Source organism: Thalassophryne amazonica, chromosome 7, assembly GCF_902500255.1.
Source record: "Thalassophryne amazonica chromosome 7, fThaAma1.1, whole genome shotgun sequence".
Taxonomy (NCBI): domain Eukaryota; kingdom Metazoa; phylum Chordata; class Actinopteri; order Batrachoidiformes; family Batrachoididae; genus Thalassophryne; species Thalassophryne amazonica.
Genome location: NC_047109.1, coordinates 16,141,983 through 16,160,133, shown reverse-complemented (window position 1 = coordinate 16,160,133; position 18,151 = coordinate 16,141,983). Strand labels below are relative to the sequence as shown.

At 50.5% G+C, this 18,151-nt stretch overlaps 1 protein-coding gene across 2 annotated transcripts in view; it reads left to right on the top strand.

The window, feature by feature from the left end:
* The window catches only part of c7h8orf37 (chromosome 7 C8orf37 homolog), a 61,732-nt gene that overhangs the window by 32,486 nt on the left and 11,095 nt on the right, over positions 1-18,151 (top strand). The window contains exons 3-5 of one of the 2 annotated variants that reach the window (XM_034173892.1): positions 984-1,077; positions 10,576-10,625; positions 11,907-11,972. In XM_034173892.1, the coding sequence (XP_034029783.1) occupies positions 984-1,077; positions 10,576-10,625; positions 11,907-11,972 (210 nt within the window). The remainder of the gene's footprint in view (positions 1-983; positions 1,078-10,575; positions 10,626-11,906; positions 11,973-18,151) is intronic. The other variant, XM_034173893.1, reaches the window with a different exon arrangement.

The following is an 18,151-nucleotide window of genomic DNA, read 5'->3' as shown; positions in this document are numbered from 1 at the left end:
CCTCCTAACGATGGGACTGACACATCTCCTGATGATTCTCCTGACGCCGTGAATCACTCATTACCATGAACAAAAGACTGAAACTGAGTCTCACCTATTTAGTGTTCGTTACAGTTTTCCTGACATCTGATATAATACACTACATTGCTCTGTTTGTAACTAGGGATCTTGTCCTTAGGGTGAACTAACACCTTACAAATTAGTTCACCCTAAGGTGAACTAAGGCTGAAACCCAGCCTTAACCGGGGAGGGCGTCTGAGACATGCTTTGTCCCCTGTTTACATTGGGGTACTCAGGTCAAAGCAGTTTCAGTCTTTTGTTCATGGTAATGAGTCATTCACGTCGTCAGGAGAGTCGTCATGAGAGGCGTCAGTCCCATTGTTAGGAGGGACAGCTGCCCTGTCATTAGGAGGGTGCTAACTAGAGTACAATAGGTGCTAATTCGAGCAATTAGTCATTAGCCAATAGCATTCTGCCTCTCAGTAGGAGGGGTCTGGTTAGGTTTAAAACTCCAGCTTTTGCTGGTTTCTGTTATTCTCTGCAAGAGTCAAGACAGAAGTCAGACGACCAGAGCAAGAAATTTAGCTGAGCTTCTGCGATTAGAAGCGAAACGTCCTTGCGACCCAGTCCAGTCGAAGATTCAAGCTTCTCTACTATGTACACACAGTGTGCACAGGATTACAGCTGCAGCCAATGTCGTCGACTAAATATTGTCTTGTTGTTCAGATTGTCACATCTGGGGCACGGACTTTGTCCCCCTTTCTTTGGGCAGGTTACAAACATTTGTCACAGTTTCAGTCATGTCTGTAGTTACATGGAGGATGCTCACTCGCATTAAAAGGTGCTGTTTACCACAACCTTCACCAGAACAATGTGGACCTGCATGTTGATTTGGTATAACTTTTACCCAGGATTCTCTGCCTGACTTGTCTCCAGATGTACATGGAGAAAAGTTACAAATTTGGTTTTCTTCTCTGATTTAGTGCCACAAAACCTGGGCAGTCCTTAAGCAGTGACACTGATGACATCGATGGTTTTCTGGAAGAATTATTGAAGGAAGACGACAGTCAGTCAAAGGTGAATTCAACTGATCACATAGAACATGTTCGAGAAACAACACAAAGTCTACAAATTCAAATCAAAGAGAGGGCTTATAATCGAGCGCTTGTCCTTATATCGTGATTTTGGAAAATGATGTCTGAAAATAATTCAATTCTTGTCCTGGCTGAATAAAAGACCCTTTGTCACACCGGCAGTTTGGTGCCAGGTTACAGTGCCGCCACAGGTGTAATCCGTTAATTGCATCTGCCGGTGATGGTTCGAGTCTTTGCTATGAATGGATTGTCCTCTTTTTCCACCGCTGGACACTTTGTACCACAAGTTGAAAGATTCGCAGCACCTCATCTGCTGCACGCGATGAAATTATCCCATGATCCACAAAAAAATTAATAAAATAATGTGAAAATACTCAGCTTTGCCTTTGTGTGTAGTGGAGATGACGCATGACTCCGTGCATGCGCGCTCATCAATAGAAGTGTTCCATCTGCCAATCAAAACGGTTCTGCCAGTCAGACTTAACCGTCTGACACATATAATACCATGCAGTACCGACTGCAACCACTCGGTGGAAATAGGGCTGTCAGTAACCTGTAAAAATCCATAAATTTGCCGTATAATTGTTTAAGCTGCAGTGTTCAAAGAGTGTGGGAAAAAAAGTGCTGCTGGTCCACAGTTCATGCACGTGATCCTTAGGAAACTGAAACCAGCTGACTCTACCAGCAAGTGTTTTAATAAAAACTTGCAGCCGGCATAACTCCAGAAATGAAGCACTTAAACACATAAATACACTCAACAAAAATATAAACGCAACACTTTTGGTTTTGCTCCCATTTTGTATGAGATGAACGCAAAGATCTAAAACTTTTTCCATATACACAATATCACCATTTCCCTCAAATATTGCTCACAAACCAGTCTAAATCTGTGATAGTGAGCACTTCTCCTTTGCTGAGATAATCCATCCCACCTCACAGGTGTGCCATATCAAGATGCTGATTAGACACCATGATTAGTGCACAGGTGTGCCTTAGACTGCCCACAATAAAAGGCCACTCTGAAAGGTGCAGTTTTATCACACAGCACAATGCCACAGATGTCGCAAGATTTGAGGGAGCGTGCAATTGGCATGCTGACAGCAGGAATGTCAACCAGAGCTGTTGCTCGTGTATTGAATGTGCATTTCTCTACCATAAGCCGTCTCCAAAGGCGTTTCAGAGAATTTGGCAGTACATCCAACCAGCCTCACAAACCGCAGACTACGTGTAACCACACCAGCCCAGGACCTCCACATCCAGCATGTTCACCTCCAAGATCGTCTGAGACCAGCCACTCGGACAGCTGCTGAAACAATCGGTTTGCATAACCAAAGAATTTCTGCACAAACTGTCAGAAACCGTCTCAGGGAAGCTCATCTGCATGCTCGTCGTCCTCATCGGGGTCTCGACCTGACTCCAGTTTGTGGTCGTAACCGACTTGAGTGGGCAAATGCTCACATTCGCTGGCGTTTGGCACGTTGGAGAGGTGTTCTCTTCACAGATGAATCCCGGTTCACACTGTCCAGGGCAGATGGCAGACAGCGTGTGTGGCGTCATGTGGGTGAGCGGTTTTCTGATGTCAATGTTGTGGATCGAGTGGCCCATGGTGGCGGTGGGGTTATGGTATGGGCAGGCATCTGTTATGGATGAAGAACACAGGTGCATTTTATTGATGGCATTTTGAATGCACAGAGATACTGTGAAGAGATCCTGAGGCCCATTGTTGTGCCATACATCCAAGAACATCACCTCATGTTGCAGCAGGATAATGCATGGCCCCATGTTGCAAGGATCTGTACACAATTCTTGGAAGCTGAAAATGTCCCAGTTCTTGCATGGCCGGCATACTCACCGGACATGTCACCCATTGAGCATGTTTGGGATGCTCTGGACCGGCGTATACGACAGCGTGTACCAGTTCCTGCCAATATCCAGCAACTTCGCACAGCCATTGAAGAGGAGTGGACCAACATTCCACAGGCCACAATTGACAACCTGATCAACTCTATGTGAAGGAGATGTGTTGTACTGCATGAGGCTAATGGTGGTCACACCAGATACTGACTGGTATCCTCCCCAGTAAAACAAAACTGCACCTTTCAGAGTGGCCTTTTATTGTGGGCAGTCTAAGGGACACCTGTGCACTAATCATGGTGTCTAATCAGCATCTTGATATGGCACACCTGTGAGGTGGGATGGATTATCTCAGCAAAGGAGAAGTGCTCACTATCACAGATTTAGACTGGTTTGTGAACAATATTTGAGGGAAATGGTGATATTGTGTATGTGGAAAAAGTTTTAGATCTTTGAGTTCATCTCATACAAAATGGGAGCAAAACCAAAAGTGTTGCGTTTATATTTTTGTTGAGTGTATGTCCGATCGCTAACCAAACGAATGGGGTTGTTAAATCAAAATCAAATCAATTTTATTTATATAGCACCAAATCACAACAAACAGTTGCCCCAAGGTGCTTTATATTGTAAGGCAAAAGCCATACAATAATTACAAAAAAACCCCAACGGTCAAAATGACCCCCTGTGAGCAAGCACTTGGCGACAGTGGGAAGGAAAAACTCCCTTTTAACAGGAAGAAACCTCCAGCAGAACCAGGCTCAGGGAGGGGCAGTCTTCTTGTTGGGAAAGTGTAGGAACACGGACCCACAACAGGGGGCGCAAATGAACGGACAATGGAGGAAGTCAAATAACAACGCTTTACTGTTGTGAATAAGCACAACAAACACAACAGATTACAACAATAGACAAAGAAGTCAATTCACAAAATGTGTCATGTGGGCAGGCTCGAAGATAAGAGACGTCTGTCCAAAGCAGAACCGGAACCACACGATTTCCTCCGCCACCGAACCCCGGGAATACTGGAGCCGCCAAGTCCCGAACTCCCAGGTGGCCACTGCCTCCGCATGTCGGATCTGGTACTGCTGGCGAGGAACAAAAACAGTTAAATGTGGGTGCGTTTGCACCCAGCAACCCGTATGGCGGGAAAACCACCTCCACCTCTCGTCGGAAGAATGTCTGCTATTTAACGCACAAAAGTAACAAAGTGTTAATGTCAAAAAGACAACACAGTCGGCTGAGTACTGTACCTCCTAGGTAGAGCGATATCTCGGCAAAGAGGTGGAGATGTCGTCTTGCTGATATACCACTGCTGATCAGATGGTTGGTGACAGCTGTCGTAGGCGAGAAGTGACAGCTGTCACCCCGGCTGCTCCTGTGAGGCGGCAGCGCTCTCTGGTGCCTGGAGCCCGCACTCCAGACAGGGCACCCTCTGGTGGTGGTGGGCCAGCAGTACCTCCTCTTCAGCGGCCCACACAACAGGACTCCCCCCTCAACGGGCGCCTCCTGGCGCCCGACCAGGCTTGTCCGGGTGGCGGCGGTAGAAATCGGCCAGGAGGGCCGGGTCCAGGATGAAGCTCCTCTTCACCCAGGAGCGTTCTTCGGGTCCGTACCCCTCCCAGTCCACCAAATACTGGAAGCCCCGGCCCATCCTACGGACATCCAAGAGCCGGCGCACAGTCCAAGCCGGCTCGCCATCGATGATCCGGGCAGGAGGCGGCGCCGGACCCGGAGCACAGAGGGGTGAGGTGTGATGCGGCTTTATCCGGGGACACATGGAAAACAGGATGGATCCGCAGTGAGGCCGGAAGCTGAAGCCTCACTGCGGCTGGACTGATGACCTTAAGGATTCTGAAGGGACCGATGTAACGGTCCTGTAGTTTAGGGGAGTCCACTTTCAGGGGAATGTCCTTTGTGGACAACCACACCTCCTGCCCAGGCCGATACGCAGGGGCCGGGGTCCGCCGACGGTCTGCATGGGCTTTTGCCCTCGTCCGGGCCTTTAGCAAAGCAGAACGGGCGGCGCGCCACACCCGACGGCACTTCCGCAGGTGGGCCTGGACCGAGGGCACAGCGACCTCTCCCTCAACCACCGGAAACAACGGGGGCTGATACCCCAGACACACCTCAAAAGGGGAGAGGCCGGTGGCTGAAGACACCTGGCTGTTATGGGCGTACTCAATCCAGGCCAAATGGGTACTCCAGGCCGCCGGGTGCGCGGCCGTCACGCAGCGCAGGGCCTGTTCCACCTCCTGATTGACCCGTTCTGCTTGCCCGTTGGTCTGAGGATGATACCCGGACGAGAGACTCACCGTGGCCCCCAGTTCCCGGCAGAAGCTCCTCCAGACTTGCGAGGAGAACTGGGGACCGCGGTCGGAGACGATGTCTGTTGGAATCCCATGCAGCCGGACGACGTGGTGGACCAGGAGGTCCGCTGTCTCCTGGGCAGTCGGGAGCTTCGGGAGGGCCACGAAGTGGGCCGCCTTGGAGAATTGGTCCACTATCGTGAGGATGGTGGTGTTGCCCTGGGACGGCGGGAGGCCCGTGACAAAATCCAGGCCGATGTGGGACCAGGGGCGATGAGGCACAGGCAGCAGCTGGAGCAGTCCCGATGCCCTGCGGTGGTCAGCCTTGCCCCTGGCGCAGGTGGTGCAGGCCTGGATATAATCCCGGACGTCGGCCTCCAGGGACGCCCACCAGAAGCGCTGCCGGACAACTGCCACGGTCCTACGCACCCCTGGATGACAGGAGAACTTGGAGCCGTGACAGAAGTCCAGGACTGCAGCCCTGGCCTCTGGTGGGACGTAAAGTTTGTTCTTCGGCCCAGATCCGGGCTCCGTGCCAGGGCCTCCCGGATGGTTTTCTCTACGTCCCAGGTGAGGGTGGCCACGATAGCGGACTCCGGGATGATAGGTTCCGGTGGATCCGACAACTCCGTTTTGACTTCGTCTTCATGCACCCGGGACAAGGCATCCGATCTCTGGTTTTTGGTCCCGGGGCGGTAGGTGATCCGGAAGTCAAAACGGCCGAAGAACAGTGACCAGCGGGCTTGCCTGGGGTTCAGCCGCTTGGCGGTCCTGATATACTCCAGGTTCCGGTGGTCAGTGAAAACCGTGAATGGCACGGACGTTCCCTCCAACAGATGTCTCCACTCTTCAAGAGCCTCTTTCACCGCAAGGAGTTCTCGATTGCCGACGTCATAGTTCCGTTCAGCCGGGGTCAACCTGCGTGAAAAGTAGGCACACGGGTGAAGTACCTTATCGGTCTCTCCGCTCTGGGACAGCACGGCTCCTATCCCTGAGTCAGAGGCGTCCACTTCAACCATGAACTGGCGGCTAGGGTCAGGCTGCACCAAAACTGGCGCAGTAGAGAACCGTCGTTTCAACTCCTTGAACGCGGCTTCGCACCGATCCGACCAGGTGAAGGGGACTTTTGGAGAGGTCAGGGCTGTTAGGGGGCTAACTACCTGACTGTAGCCCTTAATGAACCTCCTATAGAAATTAGCGAAGCCGAGGAACTGTTGCAGCTTCCTACGGCTTGTTGGTTGGGGCCAATCTCTCAACGCCGCAACCTTGGCCGGATCAGGGGCGACGGAGTTAGAGGAGATGATAAACCCCAGGAAGGACAAAGACGTGCGGTGAAACTCGCACTTCTCGCCCTTCACAAACAGTCGGTTCTCTAACAACCGCTGCAGGACCTGACGTACATGCTGGACATGGGTCTCAGGATCCGGAGAAAAGATGAGAATATTGTCCAGATATACGAAGACGAATCGGTGCAGGAAGTCCCGCAAGACGTCGTTAACCAAGGCTTGGAACGTCGCAGGGGCGTTGGTGAGGCCGAACGGCATGACCAGGTACTCAAAGTGACCTAACGGGGTGTTAATGCCGTCTTCCATTCGTCTCCCTTCCGGATCCGAACCAGGTGATACGCATTTCTAAGATCCAGCTTAGTAAAGATTTTGGCTCCATGCAGGGGAGTGAACACGGAATCTTACAATGACAACGGGTATCGGTTGCGAACCGTAATCTCATTCAGCCCCCTGTAATCAATACATGGACGAAGTCCGCCATCTTTCTTGCCCACAAAAAAGAAACCTGCCCCCATCGGGGAGGTGGAGTTCCGGATCAGCCCGGCAGCTAATGAGTCCGGATGTAGGTCTCCATTGATTCGCGCTCAGGTCGTGAGAGGTTGTACAGCCTGCTGGACGGGAACTCAGCGCCTGGAACCAAATCAATGGCACAATCGTACGGACGGTGCGGGGGAAGGGTGAGTGCCAGATCCTTACTGAAGACGTCAGCAAGATCGTGGTACTCAACCGGCACTGCCGTCAGATTGGGAGGGACTTTGACCTCCTCCTTAGCCTGTGAACCGGGAGGAACTGAGGATCCTAAACACCCCCGATGGCAGGTTTCGCTCCACTGAACCACCACCCCAGACGGCCAATCAATCCGGGGATTGTGCTTCAACATCCATGGGATGCCCAAAATCACTCGGGAGGTAGAAGGAGTTACAAAAAACTCAATCTCCTCCCGGTGGTTTCCAGACACCACCAGAGTTACTGGTTGTGTCTTGTGTGTGAGTAAAGGGAGGAGGGTGCCATCTAGTGCCCGCACCTGCAACGGCGAAGGAAGCGCCACCAGAGGGAGCCCTACCTCCCTTGCCCATCTGCTATCTAGCAGATTCCCTTCTGACCCCGTGTCCACCAGTGCTCGGGCTTGAAGGGTTAAATCCCCGCTCAGGATTGTGACTGGGAGTCGTGTGGCAATTTGTGTGTGTCTCACTTGAATGTTTTGACCCCCCCCTTAGCCCAGTCTCTAAGGGCGAGTGTTGTCGTTTTGGTCGTTTGGGGCAGTTTCTCTGTGTGTGCTCAGTTGAGCTGCAGAGAAAACACTCTCCACGGATCAGCCTCCCCATTTTGGCCCTGTGCGTTTCCCTAACAACGTCAGCAGGGGGAGCTGTTGCCCCACAAAGCGCTGCGGCTGTGGAGCGTGGGGAGGGCGGCCCCTTTTCGAACCCGGAAGGGAGAGGGGCGGCGCGTATCCGGTCACGTCCTTCGCCTCGCTCCCGACGGCGTTCCTCCAACCGATTGTCTAACCGTATAACGAGATCGATAAGCCCATCTAAATCCCGCGGTTCCTCCTTAGCTACCAGCTGCTCCTTCAGAACGACGACAGTCCGTTTATGAAGGCGGCGCGGAGCGCAACGTTATTCCAGCCGGACCTCGCAGCCGCGATGCGGAAGTTGACTGCATAAGCGGCTGCGCTCTCGCGTCCCTGTCTCATTGACAGCAGCACGGTTGAAGCGGTCTCTCCTCTGTTAGGGTGATCAAACACTGTTCTGAACTCCCCCACAAACCCAGTGTATGCTGATAACAACCGTGAGTTCTGTTCCCAGAGCGCCGTAGCCCAGGCGCGTGCTTTACCCCGAAGCAGAGCAATCACATAAGCTATTTTACCAGCATCTGATGCGTACATGACGGGACGTTGTGCGAAGACGAGCGAACACTGCATAAGAAAATCCGCGCACGTCTCCACACAACCTCCGTACGGCTCAGGAGGGCTTATGTATGCTTCAGGGGATGGTGGGAGGGATTGTTGAACCACCACTGGAACGTTTATATCCAGCACAGGGTCGGCAGGAGGACGAGCTGCAGCAGCGCCCTGAGCGCTCGCCGCCATCTGTGCGAAGAGAGCCTCCACCCTGCGGTTCAGGAGGATGTTTTGCTCAGTCATTTGATCCAACCGAGCCGTAAAGGCGGTGAGAATGTGCTGCAGCTCACCAATCACGTCTCCTGCAGACGCCTGCGCTCCCTGCTCTCCCATTGGTCGTTCAACAGCCGGGTGACGCCCCTCGGAGTCCATGATGCTGGCCGAGATATCTTGTTGGGAAAGTGTAGGAACACGGACCCACAACAGGGGGCGCAAATGAACGGACAATGGAGGAAGTCAAATAACAACACTTTACTGTTGTGAATAAGCACAACAAACACAACAGATTACAACAATAGACAAAGAAGTCAATTCACAAAATGTGTCACGTGGGCAGGCTCGAAGATAAGAGACGTCTGTCCAAAGCAGAACCGGAACCACACGATTTCCTCCGCCACCGAACCCCGGGAATACGGGAGCCGCCAAGTCCCGAACTCCCAGGTGGCCACTGCCTCCGCGTGTCGGATCTGGTACTGCTGGCGAGGAACAAAAACAGTTAAATGTGGGTGCGTTTGCACCCAGCAACCCGTATGGCGGGAAAACCACCTCCACCTCTCGTCGGAAGAATGTCTGCTATTTAACGCACAAAAGTAACAAAGTGTTAATGTCAAAAAGACAACACAGTCGGCTGAGTACTGTACCTCCTAGGTAGAGCGATATCTCGGCAAAGAGGTGGAGATGTCGTCTTGCTGATATACCACTGCTGATCAGATGATTGGTGACAGCTGTCGTAGGCGAGAAGTGACAGCTGCTCCTGTGAGGCGGCAGCGCCCTCTGGTGCCTGGAGCCCGCACTCCAGACAGGGCGCCCTCTGGTGGTGGTGGGCCAGCAGTACCTCCTCTTCAGCGGCCCACACAACACTTCTGCTGGGACTGGCTGGGGCTGAGGGGAGAGAATCAGGGAAATCTTACACATCATCATCTTACACATTTCCTCTGTGCTCTTCGCTGTGATCACTTCCTCCTTTTTCTCCAATGTCGTGACTCACCCGGAAGATCCTGGTTTTTAGTGGCGTGCAGTTCAAAATCAGAATATTTGTCTCTTCAGTCACCACACACCCGGAAAGCATTAATTTCAAACCGCTGTTTAATTTTTGTCTTAAATTCTCAAAAAAATATGACATATCGTGTCACCTAAACTTTAATGTTTGGTGAAAATAAGACAGACTGATGGCCAAAAATCAACTTACAGGCGTGTCCCTGACCTTATGAGTAACTTAGTTGTATAAATAGTGTTATATGAAAACACCACCTATGAACATACCAGTGATCACATTGACTTACATTTAGGTTCGTTGGGAAATAATTTCTTGCCTCAACGATTAAACATGTAATTTGGAAGAAAATGTCTATTTTCATTCAGGTTCATAAGTATTTGGACACATGGCTGTTTTATGTAATTTTGCCTCAGTCTCCACAGTGAAGTTAAAATGAAACCATCAAGATGTTCCTGTATTGTAGACTTTAAACAATAATTTTAACAAAAATATCACATTAACCGCTTAGACATTTTTGTCCACAGGCCCTCCTTCTGTAGACGACATAAGTTGGACTGTTTTGAAGTTATTGATTGGAACAGATTGATTTGTGAACAAAATTTAATGATTAATTAAAGAAACCATCAGAGTGTATAACCTGATTCTAAATTATTTTTCTTCTTAACTGACATTCTGTTTGCCATCACAACAAATTTTGATGAAACAAAATTAGTTCTTCCTCTTTGGTAATACAGTAATTTTATAAAATGCATAAAAACAGGAATAATCTCCTAAAGTACCTCACCCCTTCTGTAATATTGTACTTTTAATCCATGTGTGGCTCTTTATTAACTGAATGAGAAAAGACAGTTTGAAAATGTAATAATAAATGTAATATTAACTTTACTTATACAAGCTGTAATCTGCTCCTTCACATTTTCAGTTAGACGAGATGAAACGTCTGCGGGTCCAGAAGACGTCTGCAGCCAGAAGGTGAGTGTCAGTGTGAGTCCTCCTTCAGACATGAGCTGCAAAGGAAAACATTCAAATTTTTTTAAAAGAACAAACATGTAAAGAACAAGAAGCTTTTATTTATTTAATTATTTTTACTCATGTGGTTTGATCGCAGTTAAATTTGAGAAGCATTGTTCATAAAATGTTTATTCCGTCCACCAAAGGATGTAATAAAATCATCAGCGTTTGTTTTCTGTCTGTTTCTTAGCTGGATTACATCAAAACTACTGTACGGATTTTGATGAACGTTTCACCACAGATAGATATTAGGGCATGGAAGACTCCACTGAATTTTGGAGGTGATCCGGATTGGCGGATGTCAGATATCTCCGATTGCTCTTGTCTTTTTGGTCATGATGAATTACAGTTATTTATTTATTCATTTAAGAGAAGAGCCTTTTTATTGTCACTGTACATACATACAACAAAATTTGTCTTCTGCATTTAACTATCCTAATTACAGTTAGACGTAATCCAACCACGAGGAGCAGTGGGCAGCCACATTTCGACGCCCGGAGACCAACTGCAGATGTAGAGACACTGCCTTGGTCAGGGGTAGAGAAAGGAGCAGACCCTAAATAAGCAAGTTTTGGTTGTGGGAGGAAACTGGAGGAAACCCACACAGACACAGGAGAACATGCAAACTCCAACCAGAAAGGGCGGGAAGCGAACACAGGACCTCCTTGCTGTGAGGCAACAGTACTAACCACTAAGCCACTGTGCTGCCATTTTTCTTCTTATTATTGTTCTGTATTTTTTTGTTTGTTTGTTCATTTTCAGTCAGACTAGAAATGGACCATAAAGTTCAGTCAGATTTTGAATAAAGGAATGGATATGATTGGACAGGTCAGAAGTGGGTGGGGCTTTGGATGCCGCCATGCTACGTGTGGGATGCGAGTAACAAGTCAAAGGTCACCGGTGTTGAATTTGTCATGAACTCTGTGAACATGTGGATGGTGTTGAATCACACAGAGATTAATTTAAAGTTTCTGAGCGTTTAAATGAGCACCATGTGTGAAACTTTTATTTCCCTTTTCAGTTTATTTATTTATTGTCAGAGTACAAAGAGAAGACAAACAGCTGGATTCAGTCAGACTTTGCCATCATTGGTTATCAGAGTGATTATTTGTTTCAGTCATGTGTTTATATGAGACACTCATGGTGTAAATACAGTGTTTGGTTTATTATTATATTATAAATCAGATGGTGTTTGTTTGACGGCATTTGGAGACAATAACGTGATGTTTGTCCTCCGTCCAGGTGCTGTCCTGTTTTTCTGGGTGGGAGCTCCGTCACAAAGGGCGTCGGAACAGCTTCTACAAAAAGGTGCAAAAAATATTCTTTATGCCATCTGTGGTGAGTGCTTTCACACCCTCACACCACCACCTAGGAGTTAAAAAAAGGGAAAACAAATCAGATCTAGGCTCTTCTTCTTCTTTAATAAAATCCCTCCCTGTCCCACAGTGAAGCCGTTTAACTGGTGACTCAACAGACAGAAGCTGCACTGTACTCAGTTTGTTCAACCACAGAAGCCTGTTACAACTCCTTTAGAGCTGTCTTGCTGGCTTCCCTCACCAGTCTCCATCTTACACAGTCAGTTTTTGAGAGCGACCTCCTCCAAACAGATTTACACACATAAATGTTCTGTCAGTTTTTGTAAATTGACAGAAAACTGAGATGACAGGTTTATTATCGTCATTATTTAAAAAAAAAAAAAGGACAAATATTGAGGGTTTTAGATTCTAAATTGTGACAGTTTGCATCTTTGTTTTGTATCACTGTGAAATATATAACATTGGGAAATCAGAAATGAAATCTGCAACATATTCAGGAAATGTTCATTTATCCATCCTGACATGTAAAAGTGATGATTTTTTAAGTAACAAATAAAGTAACTTTTCAAAGTTACTGTGGCAACACTGTTAATATGTTTATATTTGTGTCCATACTCGGCATTAAACTGCAAATATGTGAACATCCTTATTGTCATTTATTACGTTACTACTCTTAGCCGATTTAGCATGGCGGCTTCTCCTGTCTCTCCTGCACTTTTCTGCTCTGGGTGTGAAATGTTTAGTTATTCCTCGGCCCCCTTTAGCAGTAATGGTACTTGTAACAAGTGTAGCTTATTCGTAGCTTTGGAGGCCAGGCTGGGCGAATTGGAGACTCGGCTCCGCACCGTAGAAAATTCTACAGCTAGCCAGGCCCCTGTAGTCGGTGCGGACCAAGGTAGCTTAGCCGACGTTAGTTTCCCTCTGGCAGATCCCGAGCAGCCGGGAAAGCAGGCCGACTGGGTGACTGTGAGGAGGAAGGGTAGCCCTAAACAGAAGCCCCGTGTACACCGCCAACCCGTTCACATTTCTAACCGTTTTTCCCCACTCGACGACACACCCGCCGAGGATCAAACTCTGGTTATTGGCGACTCTGTTTTGAGAAATGTGAAGTTAGCGACACCAGCAACCATAGTCAATTGTCTTCCGGGGGCCAGAGCAGGCGACATTGAAGGAAATTTGAAACTGTTGGCTAAGGCTAAGCGTAAATTTGGTAAGATTGTAATTCACGTCGGCAGTAATGACACCCGGTTACGCCAATCGGAGGTCACTAAAATTAATATTGAATCGGTGTGTAACTTTGAAAAAACAATGTCGGACTCTGTAGTTTTCTCTGGGCCCCTCCCCAATCGGACCGGGAGTGACATGTTTAGCCGTATGTTCTCCTTGAATTGCTGGCTGTCTGAGTGGTGTCCAAAGAATGAGGTGGGCTTCATAGATAATTGGCAAAGCTTCTGGGGAAAACCTGGTGTTGTTAGGAGAGACGGCATCCATCCCACTTTGGATGGAGCAGCTCTCATTTCTAGAAATCTGGCCAATTTTCTTAAATCCTCCAAACCGTGACTATCCAGGGTTGGGACCAGGAACCAGAGTTGTAGTCTTACACACCTCTATGCAGCTTCTCTCCCCCTGCCATCCCCTCATTACCCCATCCCCGTAGAGACGGTGCCTGCTCCCAGACCACCAATAACCAGCAAAAATCTATTTAAGCATAAACATTCAAAAAGAAAAAATAATATAGCACCTTCAACTGCACCACAGACTAAAACAGTTAAATGTGGTCTATTAAACATTAGGTCACTCTGTTCTAAGTCCCTGTTAGTAAATGATATAATATTGGATCAACATATTGATTTATTCTGTCTTACAGAAACCTGGTTACAGCAGGATGAATATGTTAGTTTAAATGAGTCAACACCCCCGAGTCACACTAATTGCCAGAACGCTCGTAGCACAGGCCAAGGCGGAGGATTAGCAGCAATCTTCTATTCCAGCTTATTAATTAATCAAAAACCCAGACAGAGCTTTAATTCATTTGAAAGCTTGACTCTTAGTCTTTTCCATCCAAATTGGAAGTCCCAAAAACCAGTTTTATTTGTTATTATCTATCATCCACCTGGTCGTTTCTGTGAGTTTCTCTGTGAATTTTCAGACCTTTTGTCTGACTTAGTGCTTAGCTCAGATAAGATAATTATAGTGGGCGATTTTAACATCCACACAGATGCTGAGAATGACAGCCTCAACACTGCATTTAAGCTATTATTAGACTCAATTGGCTTTGCTCAAAATGTAATGTTGTGAAAGTGTCGGAACACGGACCCACAACAGGGGGCGCAAATGAACGGACAATGGAGGAAGTCAAATAACAACACTTTACTGTTGTGAATGAGTACAACAAACACGGCAGGTCACAATAGTATGCAATGAAGTCAATTTACAGAACGTGTCATGTGGGAAGGCTCGAAGATAAGAGACGTCTGTCCAAAGCAGAACCGGAACCACACGATTTCCTCCACCACCGAACCCCGGGAATACTGGAGCCGCCAAGTCCCGAACTCCCAGGTGGCCACTGCCTCCGCTTGTCGGATCTGGTACTGCTGGCGAGGAACAAAAACAGTTAGATGTAGGTGTGTTTATACCCAGCAACACGTATGGTGGGAAATCCACCTCCACCTCTCGTCAAAACGTCTGCTGTCAAAAAACACAAAGCAACAATATTCTTCTGTCGAAAAGACAACTTGATTGGCTGAGCTCGTTACCTCCTAAGCATAGCGATATCTCGGCAAAGAAGTGGAGATGTCGTCCTGCTGATATACGATTGAAGATCAGATGATTGGTGACAGCTATCACAGGTAATAAGTGACAGCTGTCACCCCGGCTGCTCCTGTGAGGCGGCGGCGCCCTCTTGTGCCTGGAGCCCGCACTCCAGGCAGGGTGCCCTCTGGTGGTTGTGGGCCAGCAGTACCTCCTCTTCAGCGGCCCACACAACAGGAGCCGCCCCTCAACGGGCGCCTCCTGGCGCCCGACCAGGCTTGTCCGGGTGGCGGCGGTAGAAATCGGCCAGGAGGGCCGGGTCTAGGATGAAGCTCCTCTTCACCCAGGAGCGTTCTTCGGGTCCGTACCCCTCCCAGTCCACCAAATACTGGAAGCCCCGGCCCATCCTACGGACATCCAAGAGCCGGCGCACAGACCAAGCCTGCCCACCATCGATGACCCGGGCAGGAGGCGGTGCCGGACCCGGAGCACAGAGGGGTGAGGTGTGATGCGGTTTTATCCGGGACACATGGAAAACAGGATGGATCCGCAGTGAGGCCGGAAGCTGAAGCCGCACTGCGGCTGGACTGAGGACCTTGAGTATCTTGAAGGGACCGATGTAACGGTCCTGCAGTTTTGGGGAGTCCACTTTGAGGGAATGTCCTTTGTCGACAACCACACCTCCTGCCCTGGCCGATATGCAGGGGCCGGGGTCCGCCGGCGGTCTGCATGGGCTTTTGCCCTCGTCCGGGCCTTCAGCAAAGCAGAACGGGCGGCGCGCCACACCCGACGGCACTTCCGCAGGTGGGCCTGGGCCGAGGCCCTCGACCACCGGAAACAACGGGGGCTGGTACCCCAGACACACCTCAAAAGGGGAGAGGCCGGTGGCAGAAGACACCTGGCTGTTATGGGCATACTCGATCCAGGCCAAATGGGTACTCCAGGCCGCCGGGTGCGCAGCCGTCACGCAGCGCAGGGCCTGTTCCACCTCCTGATTGGCCCGTTCTGCCTGCCCGTTGGTCTGAGGATGATACCCGGACGAGAGACTCACCGTGGCCCCCAGTTCCCGGCAGAAGCTCCTCCAGACCTGCGAGGAGAACTGGGGACCGCGATCGGAGACGATGTCTGTTGGAATCCCATGCAGCCGGACAACGTGGTGGACCAGGAGGTCTGCTGTCTCCTGGGCAGTCAGGAGCGTCGGGAGGGCCACGAAGTGGGCCGCCTTGGAGAATCGGTCCACTATCGTGAGGATGGTGGTGTTGCCCTGGGACGGCGGGAGGCCCGTGACAAAATCCAGGCCGATGTGGGACCAGGGGCGATGAGGAACAGGCAGCGGCTGGAGCAGTCCCGGTGCCCTGCGGTGGTCAGCCTTGCCCCTGGCGCAGGTGGTGCAGGCCTGGATATAATCCCGAACGTCGGCCTCCAGGGACGCCCACCAGAAGCGCTGCCGGACAACTGCCATGGTTCTTTGCACCCCCGGATGGCAGGAGAACTTGGAGCCGTGACAGAAGTCCAAGACTGCAGCCCTGGCCTCTGGTGGGACGTAAAGTTTGTTCTTCGGCCCGGTTCCGGGGTCCGGGCTCCGTGCCAGGGCCTCCCGGACGGTCTTCTCCACGTCCCAGGTGAGGATGGCCACGATAGCGGACTCCGGGATGATAGGTTCCGGTGGATCCGACAACTCAGTTTTGACTTCGTCTTCATGCACCCGGGACAAGGCATCCGATCTCTGGTTCTTGGTCCCGGGGCGGTAGGTGATCCGGAAGTCAAAACGGCCGAAGAACAGTGACCAGCGGGCTTGCCTGGGGTTCAGCCGCTTGGCGGTCCTGATATACTCCAGGTTCCGGTGGTCAGTGAAAACCGTGAATGGCACGGACGTTCCCTCCAACAGATGTCTCCACTCTTCAAGAGCCTCTTTCACCGCAAGGAGTTCTCGATTGCCGACGTCATAGTTCCGTTCAGCCGGGGTCAACCCGCGGGAAAAATAGGCACACGGGTGAAGGACCTTATCGGTCTCTCCGCTCTGGGACAGCACGGCTCCTATCCCTGAGTCAGAGGCGTCCACTTCAACCATGAACTGGCGGCTAGGGTCGGGCTGCACCAAAACTGGCGCAGTAGAGAACCTTCGTTTCAACTCCTTGAACGCGGCTTCGCACCGATCCGACCAGGTGAAGGGGACTTTTGGAGAGGTCAGGGCTGTCAGGGGGCTAACTACCTGACTGTAGCCCTTAATGAACCTCCTATAGAAATTAGCGAAGCCGAGGAACTGTTGCAGCTTCCTACGGCTTGTTGGTTGGGGCCAATCTCTCACCGCCGCAACCTTGGCCGGATCAGGGGCGACGGAGTTGGAGGAGATTATAAACCCCAGGAAGGACAAAGACGTGCGGTGAAACTCGCACTTCTCGCCCTTCACAAACAGTCGGTTCTCTAACAACCGCTGCAGGACCTGACGTACATGCTGGACATGGGTCTCAGGATCCGGAGAAAAGATGAGAATATTGTCCAGATATACGAAGACGAATCGGTGCAGGAAGTCCCGCAAGACGTCGTTAACCAAGGCTTGGAACGTCGCGGGGGCGTTGGTGAGGCCGAACGGCATGACCAGGTACTCAGAGTGACCTAACGGGGTGTTAAATGCCGTCTTCCATTCGTCTCCCTTCCGGATCCGAACCAGGTGATACGCATTTCTAAGATCCAGCTTAGTAAAGATTTTGGCTCCATGCAGGGGGGTGAACACGGAATCTAACAATGGCAACGGGTATCGGTTGCGAACCGTAATCTCATTCAGCCCCTTGTAACCAATGCATGGACGGAGTCCGCCATCTTTCTTGCCCACAAAAAAGAAACCTGCCCCCATCGGGGAGGTGGAGTTCCAGATCAGCCCGGCAGCTAATGAAGGAGGCTCTTGAAGAGTGGAGACACCTGCTGGAGGGGGCATCGTTGCCCTTCACGGTTTTCACGGACCATTGGAACCTGGAGTACATCCGGACCGCCAAGCGGCTGAACCCCAGGCAAGCCCGCTGGTCTCTGTTCTTCGGGCGCTTTGACTTCCAGATCACGTACCGCCCCAGGACCAAGAACCAAAAATCAGATGCATTGTCCCGGGTGCACGAAGAAGAAGCCAAAGCGGGGCTGTCGAACCCCACCGAGACCATCATCCCCGAGTCCACTGTCGTGGCCACCCTCACCTGGGATGTGGAGAAGACCGTCCGGGAGGCCCTGACAAGGAGCCCGGACCCGGGGACTGGCCCCAAGAACAGACTGTACGTCCCAACAGAGGCAAGAGCTGCCGTATTGGACTTCTGTCACAGGTCCAAGCTCTCCTGTCATCCCGGAGTGCGTAGGACCGTGGCAGTAGTCCAGCAGCGCTTCTGGTGGGCGTCCCTGGAAACTGACGTCCGGGACTACGTCCAGGCCTGTACC